Source organism: Giraffa tippelskirchi, chromosome 10, assembly GCF_054371585.1.
Source record: "Giraffa tippelskirchi isolate mGirTip1 chromosome 10, T2T-mGirTip1v1.2.pri, whole genome shotgun sequence".
Classification (NCBI taxonomy): Eukaryota; Metazoa; Chordata; class Mammalia; order Artiodactyla; family Giraffidae; genus Giraffa; species Giraffa tippelskirchi.
The window spans coordinates 89,873,859-89,897,281 of record NC_137284.1 but is presented as its reverse complement, the minus strand read 5'-3'; the positions used below and the strand labels follow the sequence as shown (position 1 = coordinate 89,897,281).

The window sequence follows — 23,423 nt, the reverse complement described above, 5'->3', positions numbered from 1 at the left end:
CAACTACTGAGCACACACTCTAGAGCTTGCAAGAGCTGGCAACAAGAGAAGCCACCGCAATGAGAAGCCCGTGCACTGCAACTAGAGACTAGCCCCTGCTTGCCCCAACTAGAGAAAGCCCATGCACAGCAATGAGGACCCATCACAGCAATGAGGACTGAGCACAACCAAAAATAAATAAATAAAATTAAAAAAAACACAAAAAACACAATGCCTGGCATTGACACTACTTTTACTTGAACTTATTCAAGGCATGGCAAGGGCAGGATATGTAGGTAAGAGATGAACAAAGGTTCATCATTTGAAAATTAACTGGGTGGGGGAATATGGAGCCAAAGTTATCTTCTCTCATCCACTCTCACTTGGATTTTTCCACCAGACAGTACATATTGAGTACATACTTGGGAGTTCTTCTCTACCTTTAAAGTTATATGATTCCATGATTTTCCTTCTGAAGTACAATTTAAACTGAATGCACTATGTATCTCTTTTATAAACAGAAGCCTTTGTCTTAATGCTCAGCTGAAATGCTTTTAATGTTTACTTAAAAACATTTTTACTTTTGATGATCCTGAATCTTGTTATAGTAACTTCAGCATTAGCATTAGTGACTGTCACTAAAAGTCACTAGAAGTTCCTGAAAGTTCATCCAAGACTAAAAGGTGAATATGGTTAAAAGGGAAAAAAATAAGAAGTACATAGATTACTTATTTAGCTAGCAAGAGAACTGTGTTCTTTCATCCTTAAGAATTTTGCTTCCAATATAATGATCAATGATTTCCAATATAATGATAACATCTGAAAATACAGGAAAAAAATTATAAGGATAGAGGATTCAAAATAAGGAGGACTGATTACAAACACAATACAAACCGGTCAAATTAGAAGATATTAGAGAGTGTTACACATGTTCTTCCTTACTTAACGTGGAAGGAAATCACAATGAATATGTGGCCAATAGGGCACTTTCTGGGCCCTAGCGTTACTGGTTATTCAAGTCAACAGATATTTGTTGTGTATCTGCTATGAGCCTGAAACTCTGCTAGCTTTGTGGCTGCCAAAATAAATAAGACAGAGTCTCTGCTGGCAAAAAGCAACAGAGGGCTTGGCCTCTGCCACACAGATACAAATGCATTATTCAGCTGCAGTACCTTGGGACCATCCTACAGCTCTGACAGGAAAGACATAGAGTAGAAATTATGAAGAAGGGTGATTTACAGTAACCTCTGCTGCAGTGAGAGGCGAACAGGATAAGGTTGGCAACGAAACAGGGAACATGCCAGTGAACTCAGCCTCATCAAGAATACGAAGGATTTCACCAAGTAGAGACAGGCAGAGGACATTCGTGAAAATACTAGTGGGAGAGCAAATGTTTTGGAGATTTATAAGGTTTAACCACATAAAACTGCCAATAGTCAATCACTTTCTTGTCTGCAAACATAGTATCCTCATATGGTTTCAACTAACACAAAATAATCCCCATTGGTGTGTTGGGTGAATGTTTAGGAGAACTAGTTAGGCAAGTAGTTGGGGTTAGAGTAGAAAGGCCTTGAATTGCCTTCTAAGTTTCAACTTTATCCCACATGTGATGGAGGCAGTCAATTCACAAAAAGAACTGCAAATGGTCAATAAATGTATTTTTTAAATATTTAAAGAATTTTGGATTTAAAAGAAAACTATGTATCATTTTCAGTACCACAAATTTAAAAATGTTAATAACATTTAGTGCTAATAAGGTCTCAAGGAAAACAGGATGCTCCCACACACTGCTGTATGTGTAAACTGGAATAATATTTCTGGAAGGCAATCAGAATACCCTTTGACCAAGCATTCTACTCATAGAACTTTATCTTAGAGAAACAGTGATGGGTATTAACTGAAACAAGAAAAAAAAGTTTTGCCACCAGGATATACTTAATGTCCAACAACAGCAAGTTGGTTAAATGAATCATGAATCAGCCTTATAAGTGAACAGTATACAACTACTTTAAATATTCAGAGGAACATGGAAATGCTCACAAAATTTCCATTACATGAAAAATGTAGGATATGAAATGTTATATGTATCAGACCTCTTAAGAGCTAGGTTAAGACTAACTGAATTAGAGTTTCAGAGCTGCTATTTAGCCATATGACCTTGAACATGTAACCTGTCCTCTCTGCAGCTCAGTTTCATCATCTGTAAACTGGGAATAATACCAGTATATATGTCATAGGGTTGTTGTAAAAATTAAATGAATTAATGTACATAAAGCATTTTGAAATCTGCCTGGCACACAGTAAGCACTATCCAAAGCTAGTTACTGTTAATATCTGAGTCAGTTACTGTTAGTAACTAAGAGTTAGTTATTATTAACATCATTAGTGCTCGTTGCCAGTAAATTAATTCAACTCTTAAACTAATTTAAGAAGTAAAGGTGGGAAGACAAACCACAGGGCAAGAACCACACCCAACATACTCTGCAGAGCTGTTCCTGTGAAGTCATCACAGCAGCTGCCAAGCACTGACCCCATGGCTTGCACTGCCAAGTCTTCAGATGCCGGACACTGCACACTGCCCCAGAACAGCTGTCTCTGCTGCCACTGGAAACCGGATGCAGCTGCCATCACTGCTGTGCCCTGGCCAGAACGGATTCTGTGTCATCCCTGCTGCTTTGAGTCACCAGGTCCTGAATCAAAGCCTAGAGGATGCATCTGCTTGGCTGTACCAAGTCCTCAGTTCTCAGCTGTAAGGGAGATTGCGCAAAGGAGAATTAAGCATTTTATCATATAGAAAAGACAGATTCTACTTTGTAAGTCAGGGGATTCAATACAATTAGCAAATTTTTACACTGGAAAACAAAAGAAAGCTGTAAATGATCCTTTTAGGGTTTGAAAAACACAGATATAACCTGAACATATATTTACAATCTAGAAACAACTAAAAGGAAATACATATATATTAATATATCTCAAAGTATTAATGACCAATATGGCTGATTTGAATTTTTTATTTTTTGACTCTGTAACTTTCCAAATCTTCTATGACATAGACAAGACCTTTTTTTCTTTTCAAGCAAGACTAGGCAATATTTGATCTCTATTTTTGAAAGAGAATTGAGTCTCAGATTTGGCCATGGGCTGGGAAGTAGGCAACTAGGTCAGGTGGCCACTGTCAGCCTAGAGCAGGGCCTCCTTGTTTATCAAAGTGCAGTCAATACAGAAGCACCATCAGATTGATTCAGAAGCATATTAGAAATGCAGAATCTCAGGTCCCATCCCTGATCCACTGAAAGCAAAGAAGAGGATGGTTAAAATGATATTCTAAAAGTATAAGCAGCAAGGCTTGACAACTGACAATGTGAAAAAAAAATAGTCACAAATGATTACAATACTTGGAAACAGTTCCAAACTTGGAAGAAGGCAGAGTCATTAACGGAAACAGGTTACTGGAATAGGAAAGAGTTTCAAAGGAAAAAGGTAAATGTGATTTTAGATATGAGAGGTTTGAGAACTTGAAAGATGGCCAGATGGATGTAACCACCCTGGGCAATGTAGAACTGGGAGCCAATAAGAAATGTCAAGATTGGGGACTTCCCTATGGTTCAGTGGCTAGGACTCTGAACTTCCAATGCAGGGGGCCCAGGTTCTATCCCTGGTCGGAGAACTAGATCTCACATGCCGCGACTAAAGATCCCGTGTGCTGCAACTGGGATCCAGCACAGCCAAATAAATACACAAACAAATTTAAAAAAGAAAAGAAAAGAAATGTCAAGATTGGACTTCCACATTTGAGAGCAATCTAAAAAAGGAGGTAACAGAAGCCATAAAAATGGATAAGGGCATGCCAAGTGAGAGAAGAAATGCAAGCAAGACTCTTTGTTACTATCTGTATCTTGGAAATAGGAGAGAAACGGAAGTCAGAGAATGGATGGCCAAAATTAAGATCATCAGGAAATTATAGAGCCAAAGAAAACAAAGGACATCAGGATGGAGGGGACACATGTACACCTATGGCTGATTCATACTGACGTATGGCAAAAACCATCACAATCCTATAAAGTAATTATCCTTCAATTAAAATAAATAAATATTTTTCAAAAAAAGAAAAAAATGAAAAGGTAAAGAAAAGGAAAACAAAGGGCAGATGTTTCATTATAATTCAATTCTTCCCTCCTTTCATGACAAATTAGGAGTGGTTTATATAGTTATACTTACATTAGACTTGACAGTGATAGATTAAAAGAGATCTTAATTCTTGAGACATAGAATGTCCAAAATATTTGGAAAAGAACACTGATGCTTTGGATGTTATAGTCATAGGTCTCATCCTCAGGAGATATTCAAAGCTTCTGTGTCATTTTTAAAAAGTTTTTAATGAAAATTTTGCAATTTTTCAAGTAAGTGTTGCAAATCAAGTAAGGCCATGACTTATCTTTGTTTTATTCATCTGTTCATTGAACATTTATTGAGCACTTACTAAGAACTAGGCACTCTTCTGGGTTTTGAGGATACAGCAGTTAATGAAACAGACAAAAAACCCTCTGTACTCCTGGGACTTACAGTGAGGGGAAGATAGATAATAAACAAAAGAAATAAGTAAACATATTGTTATGTTATTCAGTAAGAACTGTTACAAAAGGAAGGAACATATGGGTGGGGTGAGAATTGGAATTTTAAGAGATGACAAGGAAGTTGCCAGCAAGGTGAACAGACCTGAAGGAGGTGAGGAAACCACTCCTGCAGACACCTGAGGAAAGCATCTTTCAGGTCAAGGCTGAAGTGGATCTGAGGGTCAAGAAGGCCAGTGTGGCTGGACTGAGGGAGTGCAGGGGTGGGCAGGAAAAGAAGACTGAAGAGTAAAGGCCATCGGATGTTTCTGAATATATAAGTGGCATTATTTGACTTGGATGTTAACAGAATCATTTGATTGCTATTTTATGAACAGATTGAAGCTGGAAAACCAGATATGTGGCTATTGTGAATATGGAGGCAAGAATAATGGTGACTCAGACCAGGTACTTTTGACAGTTTTCTCTTTTCAGATAACTACCTTTTCTGTTTTTCTTCTAGTATGATGCAGAAGGGTAGAGAGATTGTGTGCATAGAAGGGAAAGGAGTACAGAACTCCCAAATTATATATAGTTATATAATAACTATATTATATAATATATTTTGGGGCTTACCTGGTGGCTCAGTGGTAAAGAATCCATCTACCAATGCAGGAGACATGGGTTCGACCCTGGTCTGGGAAGATCCCACATGCCGCAAAGCAACTAAGCCCGAGTGCAACAACTGTTGAGCCTGTACTCTAGAGCCTGGGAGCCCCAACTATGGAGCCGATGTGCCACGGCTACTGAAACCTACATGCCCTAGAGTCTGTGTTCTGCAACAAGGGAGGCTACCGCAATGAGAAGCTGTACATGTACTGCAACCAGAGAGTGCCCCTGTTCACTGTAATGAGAGAAAAACCAGAACACCAATGAAGACCCAGCACAGCCAAAAATAAATAATTCAATGTTAGGTAATTAGAATAGGAAAAAGGAGCACAAAATGGCGGTGGCTAAACAACAAAGAAAGGGAAAAGTCCGTGAAAAACAGAACAAAAGAAAATCCGCAAACCCGAATGAGAATCACAGGTGAAACAAGCACGCCCCCTTCCTGGCTAGGCCTAATTTGCATTGTGCAGGCTCATGGGGGGAGGAAACAAAACCTATAAAAAGAGGGAGCCAAGCCGGTTTGAGGCCTCTCCTTTGGGGTTGGCCAGCCCTCACGCCTCCAGGGTGTACTATTCTTTGCTTACTGAATAAAATTCTGAGCCATAACCGAGCTATAACACTGGTCTGCAGTTTCAAATCTTTGTTGCAGCGAGACAGAAACAAGGAAATTACACATTCTCCTGACATTAAATCAATAAAAAAATTTTTTTAAAAATTCTATATATTTGCACATTTATCTTCAGCCACACAGAACAAAATATATATACAATTTAAACATTTAAATTTAAACATGTAATATGTTTAAATAAGTAAATCTTTTAAATTATTACAATTTCAGGGAAATGTTTTAAAAAATAAAACTAAACTAAAAACCATTATCATCACTCTGTCAATAAATTTATATTTAGGCCAAGGTAGTAATAACACTGGGCATTATGCTGGGTATTAATAATGCAAAATGTTGGGCTGGATGAAGCACAAGCTGGAATCAAGATTGCCGGAGGAAATATCAATAACCTCAGATTTGCAGATGATACCACCCAAAGTGAATAGGAATTAAAGAGCCTCTTGATGAAAGTGAACAAAGAGAGTGAAAAAGCTGGCTTAAAACTCAACATTCAAAAAACTAAATCATGGCATCCAGTCCCATCACTTCATGGCAAACAGGTGGGGAAACAATGGAAACAGCGACAGACTTGATTTTCTTGGGCTCCAAAATCACTGCAGAGGTGACAGCAGCCATGAAATTAAAAGAAATGCTTGCTTCTTGAAAGAAAAGCTATGACCAACCTAGACAGCATATTAAAAAGCAGAGACATCACTTTCCTAACAAAGGTCTATCTAATCAAAGCTATGGTTTTTCCAGTAGTCATGTATGGATTTGAGAGTTGGACCACAAAGAAAGCTGAGCACCAGAGAATTGATGCTTTTGAACTGTGGTGTTGGAGAAGACTCTTGAGAGTCCATTCGACTGCAAGGAGATTCAACCAGTCCATCGTAAAGGAAATCAGTCCTGAATATTCACTGGAAGGACTGATGCTGAAGCTGAAGCTCCAATTCTTTAGCCACCTGATGCAAAGAACTGACCCATTTGAAAAGACCCTGATGCTGGGAAAATTGAAGGCAGAAGGAGAAGGCGACGACAGAGGATGAGATGGTTGGATGGTATCACTGACTCAATGGACATGAGATTGAGCAAACTTTGGGAATTGGTGATGGACAGGGAAGCCTGGTGTCCATGGAGTCGCAAAGAATTGAACACAACTGAGCAACTAAACTGAACTGAATAATAAAAGAACTTGACAATTTATTTTTAAGACATGAGAAATATTTTTGAAATGTAGAGTCACTAAATAATGACTAGTTCTAAAAGGTGTCACTTCAAAGTTTCCACTCTGTAATGCTGTAATAAAAAGCAAAATGAACGTGAGATCTAGAGAATATACACAAAGACCTGGGTCACATCAGGACACGCAATTTGCCTCTTCTATGGATCTAAGCCCAAAGGCTTCATTTATTTGCTAAAGATTAAAAGGATAGATGATTTTTTTCTTGCTTTAAAATACAAAGGCAACGAAGTCAAGTTAAACATTGACTCAGAAGGAGAAGAGCTGTGGACACCATTAGTATTACGCTAGATGTGTGGAGTGGTTATTGTTTACAAAGCACTTTCACTACCATTACCTCATTTAATCCTCACAATAGATCCATTAGTAACACTGTTCTTAATTTACAAATAAAGAAACCCAGACTAGGAGAGATCAGGGGACTGGTCCAAGGGTATGCAACTAATTAGCAGCACTAGAGCTGGGATTCTTTACCATCTGAACCAAGATAAAGAAAAGCAAGAAGGCAAAGTGGTAATCTGAGGAGGATTTACAAATAGTGGAAGAATGAAGAGAAGTGAAAAGCAAGAGAGAGGTACATTCAGTTAAAATGCAAAGTTCCAAAAAATAGCTAGAAGAGACAAGAAGGCCTTCTTCAATGAACAATGGTTAATAATAGAAGAAAATAACAAAAAAAGAGAAAGACTAGAGATCTTTTCAGGAAAACTGGAAACATCAAGCGAGCATTCCACCCAAAGATGAACACAATAAAAGATAAAAATGGTGGAGATCTAGTAGACAGTGAAGAGATCAAGAAGAGATGGAAAGAATATACGGAAGAACTGTAAAAAAAAAGAACTTCATGAATAAGATTACTATGATGGTGTGGTTAGTCTCCAAGAGCCAGACATTCTGAAGTGTGAAGTCAAGTGGGCCTTAAGAAGCACTGCTGTTAATAAAACTAGTGGATGCAATGAAATTCCAGCAGAACTATTCAAATCCCTAAAGGATGATGCCATCAAGGTTTTGCATTCATTATATCAGCAAATCTGGAAGACCCAGCAGTGGCCACAGGGCTGGAAAAAGTCAATCCTCATTCCAATTCCCAAGAAGGGCAGTGTGAAAGAATGTGCTAACCATCAGACAATTGCACTCATCTCCCATGCTAGTAAGATCATGCTTAAAATTTAGTATGCTAGGCTTCAGCATTATATGAACCAAGAATTTCCAGATGTTCAAGCTGTGTTTAGAAGAGAAAGAGGAACTAGAGATCAAATTGCCAACATTTTCTGGATTACAGAGAAAGCAAGGGAATTTCAGAAAACATCTACCTCTGTTTCATCAACTGCACTAAAGCCTTTGACTGCTTGGATCATAACAAACTGTGGAAAGTTCTTAGAGAGATGGGAATACCAGACCATCTTACTTGTCTCCTGAGAAACCTGTATGTGGGTCAAGAAACAACAGTTAGGCCTTGCAGACACCACCACCCTGGAGCCTCCCGTGCTGTCTAGCCATGGTCAACCCCACCGTGTTCTTCGACATTGCTGTCGATGGCGAGCCTTTGGGCTGTGTCTCTTTTGAGCTGTTTGCAGACAAAGTTCCAAAGACAGCAGAAAACTGCCATGCTCTGAGCACTGGGGAGAAAGGATTTGGTTATAAAGGTTCCTGCTTTCACAGAATAATTCTGGGATTTATGTGACAGGGTGGTGACTTCACACGCCATAATGGTACTGGTGGCAAGTCCATCCATGGCGAGGAATTTGATGATGAGAATTTCATCCTGAAGCATACAGGTCCTGGCATCTTGTTCATGGCAAATGCTGGCCCCAACACAAATGGTTCCCAGCACTGCCAAGACTGAGTGGCTGGATGCCAAGCATGTGGTCTTTGGCAAGGTGAAAGAGGGCATGAATATTGTGGAAGCCATGGAGCGCTTTGGGTCCAGGAATGGCAAGACCAGCAAGAAGATCATCATTGCTGACTGTGGACAAATCTAATAAATTTGACTTGTGTTTTACTTAACCACCAGACCATTCCTTCTGTAGCCCAGGAGAGCATCCCTTCACCCCCATCTGCTTGAAATATCCTATAATCTTTGTGCTCTCGCTACAGTTCTTTGGGTTCCATATTTTCCTTATCCCCCTCCAAGTTTAGCTGGATTTCAAAGTTAAATTTATGATTATAAAATAAAAACTAAACAATTAAAAAAATAGAAGCAACAGTTAGAACCCTGTGTGGAACAACTGATTGGTTCAAGATTGAGAATGGAGTATGACAGGGCTATCTGCTGTCACCCTGTTTGTTTAACCTATATGCTGAGCACATCATGAGAAATGCTGGGCTGGATGAGTTACAAGCTGGAATCAAGATAGGAGGGAGAAACACCAACAACCTCAGATATGCAGATGATACCATTCTAAATGGCAGAAAGTGAAGAGGAACTAAAGAGCCTCTTGATGAGGGTGAAGGAGGAGAGTGAAAGAGCCAGCTTAAGACTAAATACTAAAAAAACTAAGATCACAGCATCCGCCCCCATTATGGCATGGCAAATAGAAGGGGAAAAGGTGGAAGCAGTGACAGGTTTCTTCTTCTTGGGCTCCAAAATCACTGTGGATGGTGACTGCAGCCATGAAATCAGAAGACAAATGCTTCTTTCTTGGCAGGAAAGTGATGACAAACCTAGACAGTATGTTGAAAAGCAGAGGCATTACTCTGCCAACAAAGGTTCATATAATCAAGGCTATAGTCTTCCAAGTGGTCACATACAGCTGTGAGAGACAGACTGTAAAGATGGCAGAATGCCAAAGAATTGATGCCTTCACACTGTGGTGCTGGAGAAGGCTTCTGAAAGTCCTATGGACAGCAAGGAGATAAAACGAGTCAATCTTAATGGAGATCAACCCTGAATATTCACTGGAAGGACTGATCCTGAAGCTGAAGCTCCATTATTTTGGTCATCTGATGCACACAAAAGAGTCATTGGAAAAGTCCCTGATGCTGGAAAAGATCGATGGCATCAGAGGATGAAATGGCTGGATGGTACCACCAATGCAATGAACATGAACTTGGGCAAATTCTGGAAGATAGTGAGGGGCAGGGAGACCTGGCATGCTGCTGTCCATGGGGTCGCAAAGAGTTGGACATGACTGGGTGACTGAACAACAAAGCTGGGAATGGAACCCTCACTTCCTAGCTCTTTCTAATTCACCAACTTGTGTTTTTTCCAGATATAAAATTGGGAAAGAAAATGTTTTCCCTGTGCAAGAATTATCAGGTCAACAAAACCAAAGGTGCAGAGCAGTATCTATAGAGAAGTACCAGTTTGGGAATAATTGCCTCATGATAGATTCTATTGTGGGGACACGATTTGAGGTTAGAGAAGCCAAGGAACAGAGGTTTATTAAGTCAAACACTGGTTCTTTAATTATTCAGGGGCTGGTTTGCCATTTAGGCATATCTCGGTCTTCCCCCCACACCCACCCCCTTTTATAGCCGCTTGCTCTCCTCGTCTGCTCTTTGGCACCTCCACCAGAGGGCAGGCAGAGCAGGAAGAAGAGCACTGGTAACCTGCTTGATCAAAGAGTTGGAAGAAGAAAACTTAGACCACTACCTCAACTTAGAGTTTTGGAGTCTTTCTAGATTTCAGTTATGAATGGAAATTTTCCCACCACAGAATAAACAATGGAGCAAAATGATCAGAACTGGAGACTAGGATTGCACTGCACGCATGCTAAGTCGCTTCAGTCATGTCTGACTCTTTGCAACCCCATGGACTGTAGCTCACCAGGCTCCTCTGTCCATGGGATTCTCCAGGCAAGAATGCTGGAGTGGGTTGCTATGCCTTCCTCCAGGGGATCTTGCTGATTCAGGGAATGAACCCATGGCTTTTATGTCTCTTGCATTGGCAGGCAAATTCTTTACCACTAGCACCACCTATACTTCTCTATATTTTCACTCTGATTTTTCTGAATGATCAATATAAAGTGTTAAATCGTTAAAAATATAACAAAAAATGTGGAGAAATAGATGGGCAATAAACAAGAATAGAAAATTCACAAAAGGAATTCAACTGGCAATGAATATCAGAAAATGTTCCATTCCACGGGCAATTAAAGAAACACACATTTAAAGTAAGAAACTGCCACCTTTCTTCTGTCAAATTAATGAATATTAAAAATTATACTTATGTGCAAGGGTATGGTGAGACAGGCATTTTCATATATGATTAGTAGAAATGAAAAGTTGGTACCATCTTTCTGGAGAGAAATCTAACCATATAGAGAGATTAATCTGACAGAAGAAAATCAGAGAAATTTCCTACTACTCAAGTTGGAACTAAAATCTGGTTCTTTTTCCTCTAATCAAGTGAGTCCTTACATAGACAATACAGAATCATGATATATGATAAAACAAAAAGCAAGCTTTATGCCACCTCTAGCCCTCGGCTGACTCAGTGGGATGGAAAGATGAGAATCTCTACCCCAAGAGAGAGGAAGGTCTGTAACTGTCACCATTCCAGCAACAGAGGCAGAGCATCCTGACAGTGGAGAGAACTGGGAGCATCTGGATGTCTCTCCAGATCACAGGGTCTGCCTCAGACCCATAGGAGAGGAAAGCAGTGCTTTCTCTAGGTTTCAGAAGGTGTAACATATCACGCTGACCTGCATCCTATTGTGCCAAGCTGCCCTGGAGAGACAGACAGAGTCAGGGGGAGACTGATTTTTATGGCACTATCCAGCATCCGAGGGTCTTGTCAACAATGGTCAAACTTGCAGATGGACCATTCCTACACCCTCAAATTACATTGCAAAAAGACAGTTGTGGTCTTAAAGGTCACATACAACACTTGCCCCTAAATGAGAACTATTGTACCGTAACAGAGTTCCTTGATCTTGTTTATAAATTAATACCTATTAGAGTCATTTAATGTAAGAGAGATCCTGATGGTGAATAGAAGTCTCATTATAATACAAATCTGCTTGGAAGACCTAAGCCCCACAAAAAGAGATTTTCCTGAGTTCTAAGTATACACTCACTATAGTTTATAATAGGGTGAAACTGAAAGCAGCTTAAATGTCTGATCAAGAGTGTGGTAGGTGCCTATTGACTATTTTATAAAATAGAAAATGCTTGTAAAAAAGAAGTGAAGATGCAGAATATAGAGGTTCTAGTTGAGGGTAAGTGACTCCCTCCTGTCTTTCCCACTGAATGGAGATATAATGTGGACAGAATAAACAACTGCTCTAAAATGAAATATAGTAGTCAGGTTGGAAAAGACAATGAGAATGTGAAATCCTGCTAAATCAGCAGGGAGTTTCCTGTATTTTGTTTTCTTTTTTTTTTTTCCCCTTTCAGTATCTCCTAGTCTGGACTCAGGGAAGACTGAAACCAGAACTGGGACCTGGTCCTGGACAGAGAGACTCCAGAAGCCTCTAGTTCTGGCCCAAGAAAAAGAAAGAGGATCTCTAATGCCCAAAGAAGACAGAAGAAATCACCTAGTGTTTTAATTTCTTTTTTCCATTTCTTCTTTTCCCATTTTAGACTCCAAGTAATCTAGGAGTATCAGTGGTGGCAGCTGTAACTGTGACAGAAGCAAGGGGTCACAGTGCCTGAAACTCTGATGGAAAAGATGTTTATTGAGAAGAGAAACCAGTGTGGGGTTGCAGGGAGGGTAATCACGATACCAGAATTGTAACTGTGGACAAGACATTGGCAAATTGCCTGTGAGAAGATACCATGTGGATATGTCACAGGTAGCTAGAAATGTAAATCTAGAACTCAGAAAAGAGGTCTTGGGTAGAATTATAAGTTCGTGAATCATCTGCATTTAGAAGTTATTTAAAGCTAAATACCCTAGACATTTTCTCCTATCTGAATAACATTAATTACTGAGATTTTCTTGCAGCATTCTTTAGTATCTGCTCCATTGCCAAAGTGAAAAATAAGACCATTTATTACAATACTAAAGATGGATTCTCTCCAACCACTGAAAAAAGTACATAGGATTTTATTTGGTCCCAAGATTTGGGGCCTGGCTCCTAAAACAGCAGTGTTTTAAGACTCTGCTTGCAACATCCCTAAAATAACTTTGAAAAACTTTATATTCTCTTGTATCTTTTAAAATTTGCATATAAATTTTTTCATCAAATTTAAATAATGGCAAAAGGTGTGATTTGGAGTATCATAACTATTGATATGTTTCTTTTAATTGACTGTTTAAGGATTATTTATTTATTCATTTCTTTTTGTTTTGGCTGTGCTGGGTTTTTGTTGCTGCTCAGACTTTGTTCTCTACTTGCAGTACACGAGCTTCTCATCCTGGTGGCTTCTCTTGTTGCAGATCACAGGCTCTAGGGCACAAGGCTTCAGGAGCTGCAGCATGTGGGCTCAGTAGTTGCGGTTCCCTGGTCTAGAGCACAGACTCAATAGCTGTAGCACACAGGTTTGTTGCTTCTCGGCATGTGGGATCTTCCTGGACCAAGGACTGAACCCCTGTCTTCTGCACTGGCAGATGGATTCTTTAGCACTGAGCCATCAGGGAAGACCCTATACCATGTTTTGATGTTTGAAAATCTTTGATCACTATCAATTTTTTGCAGTAAAAATCTGCATGCAAATTGATATATTCTCTGGTTCTATAAAGCTGTGTTATTTTTTCTTTTGTAGTTACCATTACAGTTAATAAACAGATTAAAATGATCAAAGAACATAAACAACACAAATAAGTGTCAAATGTGCAAAGTTAAAATTTTATTATAAATATATGCTTTAATGAGATAATGGGTTTCTTTTTCTTTTTTGTGTACGAATTCAAGATTCTGTTATTTACTTACTACTTCAATAAGGGTATGATAAGCATGTGTTATTTTATTAGCTTTTCTAATATTAAAGTGACACATCTTTATGGTTTGCGTGTTTAGTCACTCAGTTGAGTCTGACTCTTTGCGACCCCATGGACTGCAGCCCTCAAGGCACCTCTGTCCATGGGGATTCTCCAGGCAAGAATACTGGAGTGGGTTGCCATGCCCTCCTCCAGCAAATCTTTCCAACTCAGGGATCGAACCCAAATCTCCTGCTTTGCAGGTGAACAGGTGGGTTTTTCATCATCTGAGCCACCAGGGAAGCCTTCTTTATGGTTTAAACAGAATCAAATTGCCCTGCTACTGCTACTGCTGCTAAGTCACTTCAGTCGTGTCCGACTCTGTGAGACCCCATAGACGGCAGCCCACCAGGCTCCTCCGTCCCCGGGATTCTCCAGGCAAGAATACTGGAGTGGGTTGCCATTTCAAATTGCCCTAGAAGACATATAACAAAGTATTACATGCCTTCCCCCTACTTCCTATTTTAAACAGGCAACTACTTCTATTTTTACCTCCATATGTCCAAATAACAGTTATATTGCTATTTGTTGATTAAAAAAGTTTTAGTCATTATGTATTGATACTCCCCTGAAGTAGATGAGGTTTCATTTTTTAAAGTTGAAATACAGTTAGTGTACAATATTATGTTGATTTCAGGTATACTACATAGTGATTTGACATTTGCATACATTATAAAATGATTACCATGATAAATCTAGGCATCATCTCTCTCTACACAAAGTTATTACAGTATTAGTGAATATATACCTTATTCTGAATATTACATCCCTACGGCTTATTGATTTTATAACTGGAGATTTGTACTTCTTAATCTCCTTCGCCTATTTTGCCACCCTCTACACACCCTGAGGAGCTTCCCTGTGGCTCAGTGGTAAAGAATCTGCCTGCAATGCAGGAGACCCAGGTTCAATCCCTGGGTCGGGAAGATCCCCTGGAGAAGAAAATGGCAATCCACTCCAGTATTCTTGCCTGGGAAATCCCATGGACAGAGGATCCTGGTGGGCTATCGTACATGGGGTCACAAGAGTCAGAAAAGATTTAGTGACTAAAACCACCACCACCACTACCACCACCTACCATGAAGGGGCCTTTTTTCAATTAGTGTATGCATTTGTGGCAGCAGAGGATGAGATGTTAGATAGCATCACCGACTCAATGGACATGAATTTGAGCAAACTCTGGAAGGCAGTGAAGGACAGGGAAGCCTGGTGTGCTGCAGTCCATGGAGTTGCAGAGAGTCAGACACAACTTAAGAGACTGTACAACAACTACAACAACATGCATCTATGGGCTAATATTACACATTGCCAGAATTTAGACATATATTTTGTTCTTTTCTATTTTTAAAAATACTTAATTTATTTAACTGTGTTGGGAGTTAGTTGCAGCATGTGGGATCCAGTTTTCCAACCAAGGATGGAACCCAGGAGCCCTGCACAGGGAGTGTGGAGTCCCAGCCACTGGACCAACAGCGAAGTCCAAGCTCTGAAAAAACTTATTCACATAAATAAGAAGATGGGACTGAAAGGAGTTTTATTATAGCAATAACCTACAATTATTTGAACCTCTAAGAGTTATATAATTAAAATCACATAGTTATAGATAACTAAAAATTATCTTTAATGAATCACCAACTGACCACTCAATTAACTCCTCCTTTAATTTTGTGGAAAGTAAAGAAGTGAAAACCTCTTGAGTTTCAAAAGGATCATTATAATTATTCCTCTTGCTCACTGTCCACAGCAATAATTTGAATTGCCTGGCACTTCAGAAGTTCCTCTACCCTAAGGCAAAGAGCTGTAACATCTCAGAGGGAGGGAAGTCTTTTTTTCTTAATGTGGGAGGTGGAGCGGATGGAGATTATGCAAGGGGAGGTGAGGAAGGAGAAAGAAGTGTAGTGAGGGGGTGTCTCGAGCAGATCAGTTTTAAGAAGAATGAAAGAAGTTGAAATTCAGAAGCTGGGTCCATCCAGTAATTCTGTCTTTTGGCTTTCTTATCCCTTAGAAGTCTTTGCGCACCCTTACTTGGTTTAAACCAACTAGTATTTCCTTTCTTTCATTTTACCTTACCATAGGGGAAAAAAAAAGAGAGAGGAAAGAAAACATAAATCTGGGAATATTTTTTGAGGGTTATAGTAAAAGAGAAAATGAGTCTGATCCCTAAGGATAAAGAATTCTCCAGGGAAGGAGGTGTGGTGAGGAGAAGGAGGAAGGAGAGGTTAAATATTCCTGGGTGGGACAGATAAGGAACTACTTTTACCCTATTCCCCCCAAGGTAGAGTTGAGCCCGCTCCTGGAATCAACACTTTGGTACTGTATTTCATTTACTGAACAAACATTTTTTAGGTACCTTTTATGTCAGCTTCCCTGATAGCTCAGTGGTGAAGAATCTGCCTGCAATGCAGGGGACTCCAGTTTGATTTCTGGGTTGGGAAGATCCTCTGGTGAAATAGGCTACCCACTCCAGTATTCTTGGGCTTCCCTTGTGGCTCAGCTGGTAAAGAATCCGCCTGCAACGTGTGAGACCTGGGTTTGATCCCTGGGTTGGGAAGATTCCCAGGAGAAGGGAAAGGCTACCCACTCCAGTACTCTGGCCTAGAGAGTTACATGGACCGTATAGTCCATGGGGTCACAAAGAGTTGGGCACAACTGAGCGATTTTCACTTTCACTAGGTCAGCTTCTGTGCCAGGCCTCAGAGGTACAACGACCTTTAAGGGAATTACACTGACCACTCAGGACTCAGGTTCTTCACTGAGGTGCTCTAGCCAGCCACCCTTCCTGCTTCCTACCAAATACTTCTCCACATTTTTGTATTTCTCCTCCCACCATCCCCTCTTCCCTATTACACCATCACCAAAAGTTACTGCCATCTCATTTTCTCCAAACACTATTCAAAGCTTTCTACTGTAGACTGGGCCACGCCTAGTGGGTACTGCAAAGAGATGCAATGAAGGGGTACCCAACATAGCTCTTCAACCCCTCCATAATTAAGAGGGGAGGGCTGAGAACTAAGCATTAGGAGGCCACATTTGAGATACCTCTAGGCAACAAGAAGCTTTGAATATGCTGTACAAATATTTTCATACTTTTACTTGTATATTGGTGTCAAATATGTTAGGAAACACTGGAAACTGATTAATCAAAGTATGGATCAACAGGTCCAAATGTGTTACCAGGAAGCTGAATCTGTCCTGCAGACATCCTTGGTTTGGCAGATACAGTGCTGACAATTTAAAAATAATTTATTTTTGACATTAAAAATTTTTATTGTTCAACACAATATTACACACTTTGAACCTTATACAATATTTTAATTTACACAGAATTCATTACATGTATTAACCTTGTATAACATTCTTAACTTACTTGAAATTGGTTTGAACACCCCAGAAGGCATATTATGTGCTTTGGAGCTTAGATAATAATATCCATCACTTGGTTCTGGTAGAAAGCTACATGCTGCAACTTTCGTTTTCAGTATCTTGGTGGTGGTGGTTTAGTCACTAAGTTGTGTCCAACTCTTGCGACCCAGTGGGTTATAGCCCGCCAAGTTCCTCTGTCCATGGAACTTCCCAGGCAAGAATACTGGAATGGGTTTCTTATGTAGAAATTAAGTTCTTAGAATGACCATTATATTAAAAAAAAATAAGATAATACTTCCTGGATGCCCAAGTTTATGAAGATTCATCCTTGCTGTGCCTACTGTTTCTCCCTATGAAAGTATATTGTTTTGGGACTTGGGTTTTTCACAGAATTACATTGTGAAAATACAACTAGAAGAATTTCTAGTTACTATAGAGAGTGGTTGTTGAAGTGCAAACAATAGTTACCTCTACCGTTTGAACTGGGATTGGTAAGGTTTCACAGATTTAAAATGCAAGTGATAACTGCAGTTTGAGAAAGGGAATTATGAATTTACAAAATTATGGAGGGGGAAAAAAGTTTCTTTTTCTAAGTAAAATAAAAGTGTATCAAGAAAGGTTTTAATGTGGTTCTTTCTAGTCAAGTAAAAATAATGTTTACTGTGAGTTTTTTATACTTTTTTAGCCTTTCTATTGTAAAACATAGCACTTTCAATAGCACTGAAAACAATCCGAACTGTCAAAATTATCCCATTTTAAAGCTGCTCCATGTTGAATTTTTCTTTCCCAGGGTATTTATACATTGGTTATCTTAACATACATTTACAGAAGGCCTACTCTGTGCCAGGCATTATGCTAAGTGCTGAGAGAAAAGGATAAACAAGATACAATCCTCTTCCTCTAAGAGATCTCAATATAGAGACAGTGGACAACTGTACTACAGTGCTGTGATGAGGTACAATTCAGAGCAGAACGAAGAGGCAGTGGGGTACCTACGGGAACATACTGGAGGAACACCAAACTGGAAGAGTGATTAGAGGTGAAGAAAGGAGATGGTGGCTTAGTCTTCAAGTATGAGTAAGTTTCCCAGATGAAAAAGTGAGAAAGTCATTGCAAGCAAGAGGAGCAGTACGTGCAGAGAAGTATGGTGAGAAAACAAGGCGCATTTAGGGAGCTAAATTTTGGTTTAGCATGACCAAGAAGTTAAGTTGGAGAGTGGAACGGAGAGGATAAGGATGAACAGAAGCACAAATGTCAGATCATAAAGAATCTTCCATGTCACGCTGGAGGCTTGAATTTTATTTTTAAGGCAATGGGAATTCACTGAAACCTTTTTAACAGAAGAGAGCCATAATTAGACTTGTATTTTAGAAGGTCAGTAGTTTTTCACAGAATGAAGAACCAATATTGGAAATAAAATAGTTGGGAGCTAATGGAATCAGAAGAAATGATAATGGCATGAGCATAGATGGTGACAGTGAAGAGAGAGAAAAGAGGATGAAACTGAAGATGTTTAGGACACAGAGCCAGTAAGACCTGATAACTGCATGGATGTGGGAAATGAAGGACCTTCTGGTCATGGTCATTATAAATACTTGTGAAAATGTTTGATCTCCTTTACTGGTATAAAGTTCAGGTTAAAACAAATAATACTCATTCTTACTTTTGAGTACGAAAACTTTATACTGAAATCTTTTCAGCCTCTTCAATGAAAAATATTTTGATGATGTAGTCTCAATATTCAGTACATATTTTTCTGAATCATAAAACCACTATTTGCGAAGAAGGTGACAAAAAAAATGGGGATGGGGATGTGGTTCTTTAGAAATGCAGCAATTTCACATCTCTCTCACCACAATCTACTACACCTGTTCATACACCCACCTCCTGTCATTATTAATAGCCCTTTGCTTTTTCAATTTTCCATTCAAACCAAGGTTTTAAAAAATAGGCTGACCACCAAACTCAGTGAGTCACTTTTAAAGTCATTCTAATGATTAGTGGAGTTTCGGTTCTCAAATTTGTTTTAAATAATGAGAGTTATCCAAAATGTTAAAAAATTTGAGTAATACTATCAACCTTCTTAAATGAATCAGAAAAAGGCAAGGGAATTATAATGCAGTATGAATTTAAATTTAGGTCTCAAATCATGTATTATGGCAGGTGTGATTTAAAGGAAAGTGATCTCACTAGTGTCAATTTGCACACATTTGAATCAAATGGGAAAGGCACTGCTCAATGGATTTTATAGATAAAAATGAAAAACATAATACTGCATTAGTTAGAAACAAATAGATACAAATATTAGTTGCAACATATAACATTGTTAGAAACTTTGCAAGTTTACTGAATAAGCTTATTATCATATGAAACATATTAGCATGTTTTTAATTTGAACTGTTTTTTCTCCATATGCCATTACATTGAATGTTATATTGCTGTTGTTAAAATATTTAGAACTCGATTACCAGTGATGCTTAACAGCAGAACTCAGGAATTATGGGAAATAGAGCTTGGGAAATTCCTGACTCCACTAAGAATTCCATAAGAATTAAGAATTCCATAAGAGTTATTGGACATAACTCAATGTCCAAGAAAGAAATCTGGGCCTTGATTGACACAAGAAATGAGTTCCTATAACTAGAATTTACAGGAGAAACAATGGAGAATATCTTGCTAAACTTTCCAATATTAAGAAATTCTTTGAGGGTCAAAGGATTATCTGATATAACTAACAAGATAAAACTAGTTGGTGATGGCCCTAGGATCTAGATTAGAGCTCTTCCCATGTAGCCCTGCCTGTCTTTCCCATTGAGCCAATGAAATTTCAACTAAAGAAGGAACTCTTTTTTATAAAGTTAATAACCAGCCTCTAAATTACATTATATTTTATACAAATTCTGATTTTCATATCTGTATTCAGTATGCTTAAAGTAAAATATATTCAAACAATTATACCTGTCGAATTTGGATTAGAAGGAAGGTTGTTTGGACAACAGCCCAAATTAATCAAAAGAATGAAATTTTAAAAAATTTATAAGAATATGTTCTTTGGAGTAAACACAGCCATGAGACTATGAGTCCACCATGTCTTGCTCATAAAGATTAGAGATTCTGTTTTAGTAACTGATGTGGATGGTAGTGATCAGCGTATCTCAAGTCTAAGTTGGATGGTTCATCTCCCTCTGCATAGGTGGGATCTAAAGCCCAGCCAGCTTCTATCTAATTTGTGATTTTCAGAAGTTCAAGTTATGGTGTTATTTTACTTGTGAAAAATCTCCAGCAAAGAGAAAGTGAAGGTCTGGCAGGAAGCTGCATCAGAGGCTTTCAATGAGCCCTAACCAGGAACATTCTGTATCTACTTCCTTGTTTCCTCCTATCATTGTGGACTATAAAAAGAGAAGGGAAGATAGTCATGCTAAGGACATGCATATGAGAGTCCTTGGATTTATTGGGAATCTTGTTCTTCATATGCAATACTCAATTGCAGTCCTTTGCTTTCTGAGCATTAAATTCCTTTGTACACCTTTGTGTTGAGAGTGGTTACAACTGAGGAACACTTGGCTACTCAGTAGTATTCATTTTCATGTGGGGTGGGTGGGGCCCTGTGCCAAAGGAAGTTCAAGGCAATAAAATAATTACCCAAGCCTTTGTGGCTGAGCCAGTGTTAACCAAGATTCAGGCTATTATTAAAGAACTTACTTTCTGAGTCCTAGTCATGTACTGACAACCTGTTTCACAGAATCATAGCTGTTCCTAGTCAATAAGGGAAGGGAACTAACATCTGAGCACCTGCAATATGTTTTACATGTTTCCACATTCTCACAACAGCCCTGTAAGAAATGTATTACCCCACTTCACAAATGAAGGAACAAGTTCTAAGAAATAAGCAGTTGCTCAAGATCATACAGCCAGAGGACTGACCTCATAACTCAAAATTCAAGTCTATCCCACTATGTTTTGTCCTTTCCCCATCTAAGAAGGTAGAGGATCTCCAAATCTCCATTTGGAGTAAAAATATATTGTAAAATCAAATGTCCCTTGGATTTGGAGAGAATTGGCCTTGCTATGAGGCCACATTATGTCTCTGTTCACTTTCTGCAAAATCTGCCAACTATTCTTCACTTCAAAGAGCCAGAAAGTATCTCTATGATTAACTAACACTAGGGTAGGGGTTTAAGAAATGCAACTTGATGATGACTGCAGGAACATCTGCTTCACAGCCATGAAACCAGACCTAATCCCAGCTTCACTGCACTGAGATTGTCAAGTGCCAAAGGAAGTGATGACAGGGAGCCCCGGCAGATGTTATGACAAATTAACAAGGGAGACTGCAGGTCAGGAAAGTCAGAAACTGTTCGAAGCATACATTGAAGTACAATTTCAAGTCACCTAACATGGCTGACTAAAAGAGGTTGTCAGAAAAGTAAACCCAGTTTTGACTGGAAGAGCCACAGGGACAAGATAGCTGAGCTCCTAGCAGGATCTGGTTTTGTCATCAGTAGCTTCATTGCTAAGCATATGGGCTGGCTTTCACATGAAGTGGGATTGTGTAAAATGGAACATTAGGTCATGGCCAGTTTACCAGAGCCAGTCAAGTGTGATCTACATTTAGACAAAGAGGAAGACTTTCTGGGCCGTATCTCCTTAATCAGCCATAGGACAAACTAGGGTCAATCAGAATGACGTCTTGGTTTTACTTACCCTACATGGAAACTGTCTCCAGCACCATCTAGGTCACATTTTTGTATTACTCAACTTGGAAAAGTATCAGTAGCAGAGTATTTTCATCATATTCACAGAGATGAATATTAAAGACCTGCCTAATTGTGATGATCCATACACAATAGGGTACATTTCATCAATGTGAGTTATCTCCCAAATATGCCAGTCACAAAATGTGATGGTGTATTGAAGGGGCCAAAGAATAGATGTGCTAAAAGATAAATATGTAAAAACAGAAAGGTTTTTACCAAAAACTGAAGGACACGCAAACAGCATTTTAAAATGTGGGGAAAAAATGTTCACCATCACAGAGGCATCCTATAATTCCACTTGATGAAGTTACCAACAATTTTTTGGGGGAAGGCAAAACTGGGAAATGCTGCTCACTGACAGAAATAAAAAATAAATAAAACAAAACCAATTTGAAAAAATACCCAAGATGTGTGAAATAAAGTTGCAATTAGAGACTTCCCTGGTGGTCCAGTGGTTGACTTCAAGCTTCCACTGCAGAAGGCATGGGTTCAGTCCCTAGTCAGGAAACTAAGATTCCCTCATGATGTGTGGAGTGGCCAAGAAAACAACAACAACAACAACAAACCTGCAGTTAGTTCACATTTTTTGCCCCTAACATCAAATAGTTACAATATTGAATGAAATAAAGGGTACAGTGGGGTAGACTTTCTCATACTCAACTGATTAAAAATACAAATTGCTATGAGCTCTCTTGAAAGTCAAAATTTCAAAAGCCTTAAACTGTTCATATGCCTCTGAAAGTACAGTGGTATCAGAAACTTGGGGGGTGTGGCCAAGCGATCTGTGTCTTAACAAGCTAACCAAGTGATTCTGATGCGTGTATAATATGGAGAACCACTGCCCTGGGGGCTCTCACCCACTCCCATGGCTACTGACCATCTGTAGAGAGATAAGTCCTGAGTCAGCATCTGTACCCCGGACGTCTTTTCTGAATTCCAAACCCATACAATCAACTTACTCTCTGGGCATTTGCTTTCTCATATCTCATAGTAGTTCAAAATAAACACATTTAACATTAGGTTCAGATATTTCTTCCCCAAATATTCTCCACCTCCAGTGATCCTAATCTCCATAAACATTACTATCATTTCCACTCAAGAAAACTAAGTGTCATGTTTGACTCCTCCCACCCTCCCCTAGCTAGGACTGTGGTTTTATAAGAGGAGGAAGAGAGGGAAACAGAATAGAGATCTCTCTTCCTTTTGAGGACATGGTAAGAAGGTGGCCATCTGAAAGTCAGGAAGAGCACTCTCACCAGAAACCAGTCCTGGTGGGACCTTGATCTGAGACTTTCAGCCTCCATAACTGTGAGAAGATAAGTTTCTACTGTTTAAGACACCCAGTATTTATTATATATTTTATTACGGTAGCCTGAGCCAACTAAAACAGATGTCT

The 23,423-nt window shown here is 39.1% G+C and overlaps 1 protein-coding gene and 1 pseudogene across 1 annotated transcript in view; one reads left to right on the top strand and one right to left on the bottom strand.

Annotated features, from left to right (window-relative positions):
• The window catches only part of GSAP (gamma-secretase activating protein), a 217,702-nt gene that overhangs the window by 147,217 nt on the left and 47,062 nt on the right, over nt 1-23,423 (bottom strand). Inside the window, exon 3 of the mRNA XM_081535704.1 lies at nt 2,460-2,726. Within this exon, the coding sequence (XP_081391830.1) occupies nt 2,460-2,607 (148 nt within the window). The 5' untranslated portion in view covers nt 2,608-2,726. The remainder of the gene's footprint in view (nt 1-2,459; nt 2,727-23,423) is intronic.
• On the top strand, nt 8,524-9,108 carry LOC145524120 (peptidyl-prolyl cis-trans isomerase A pseudogene; annotated as a pseudogene).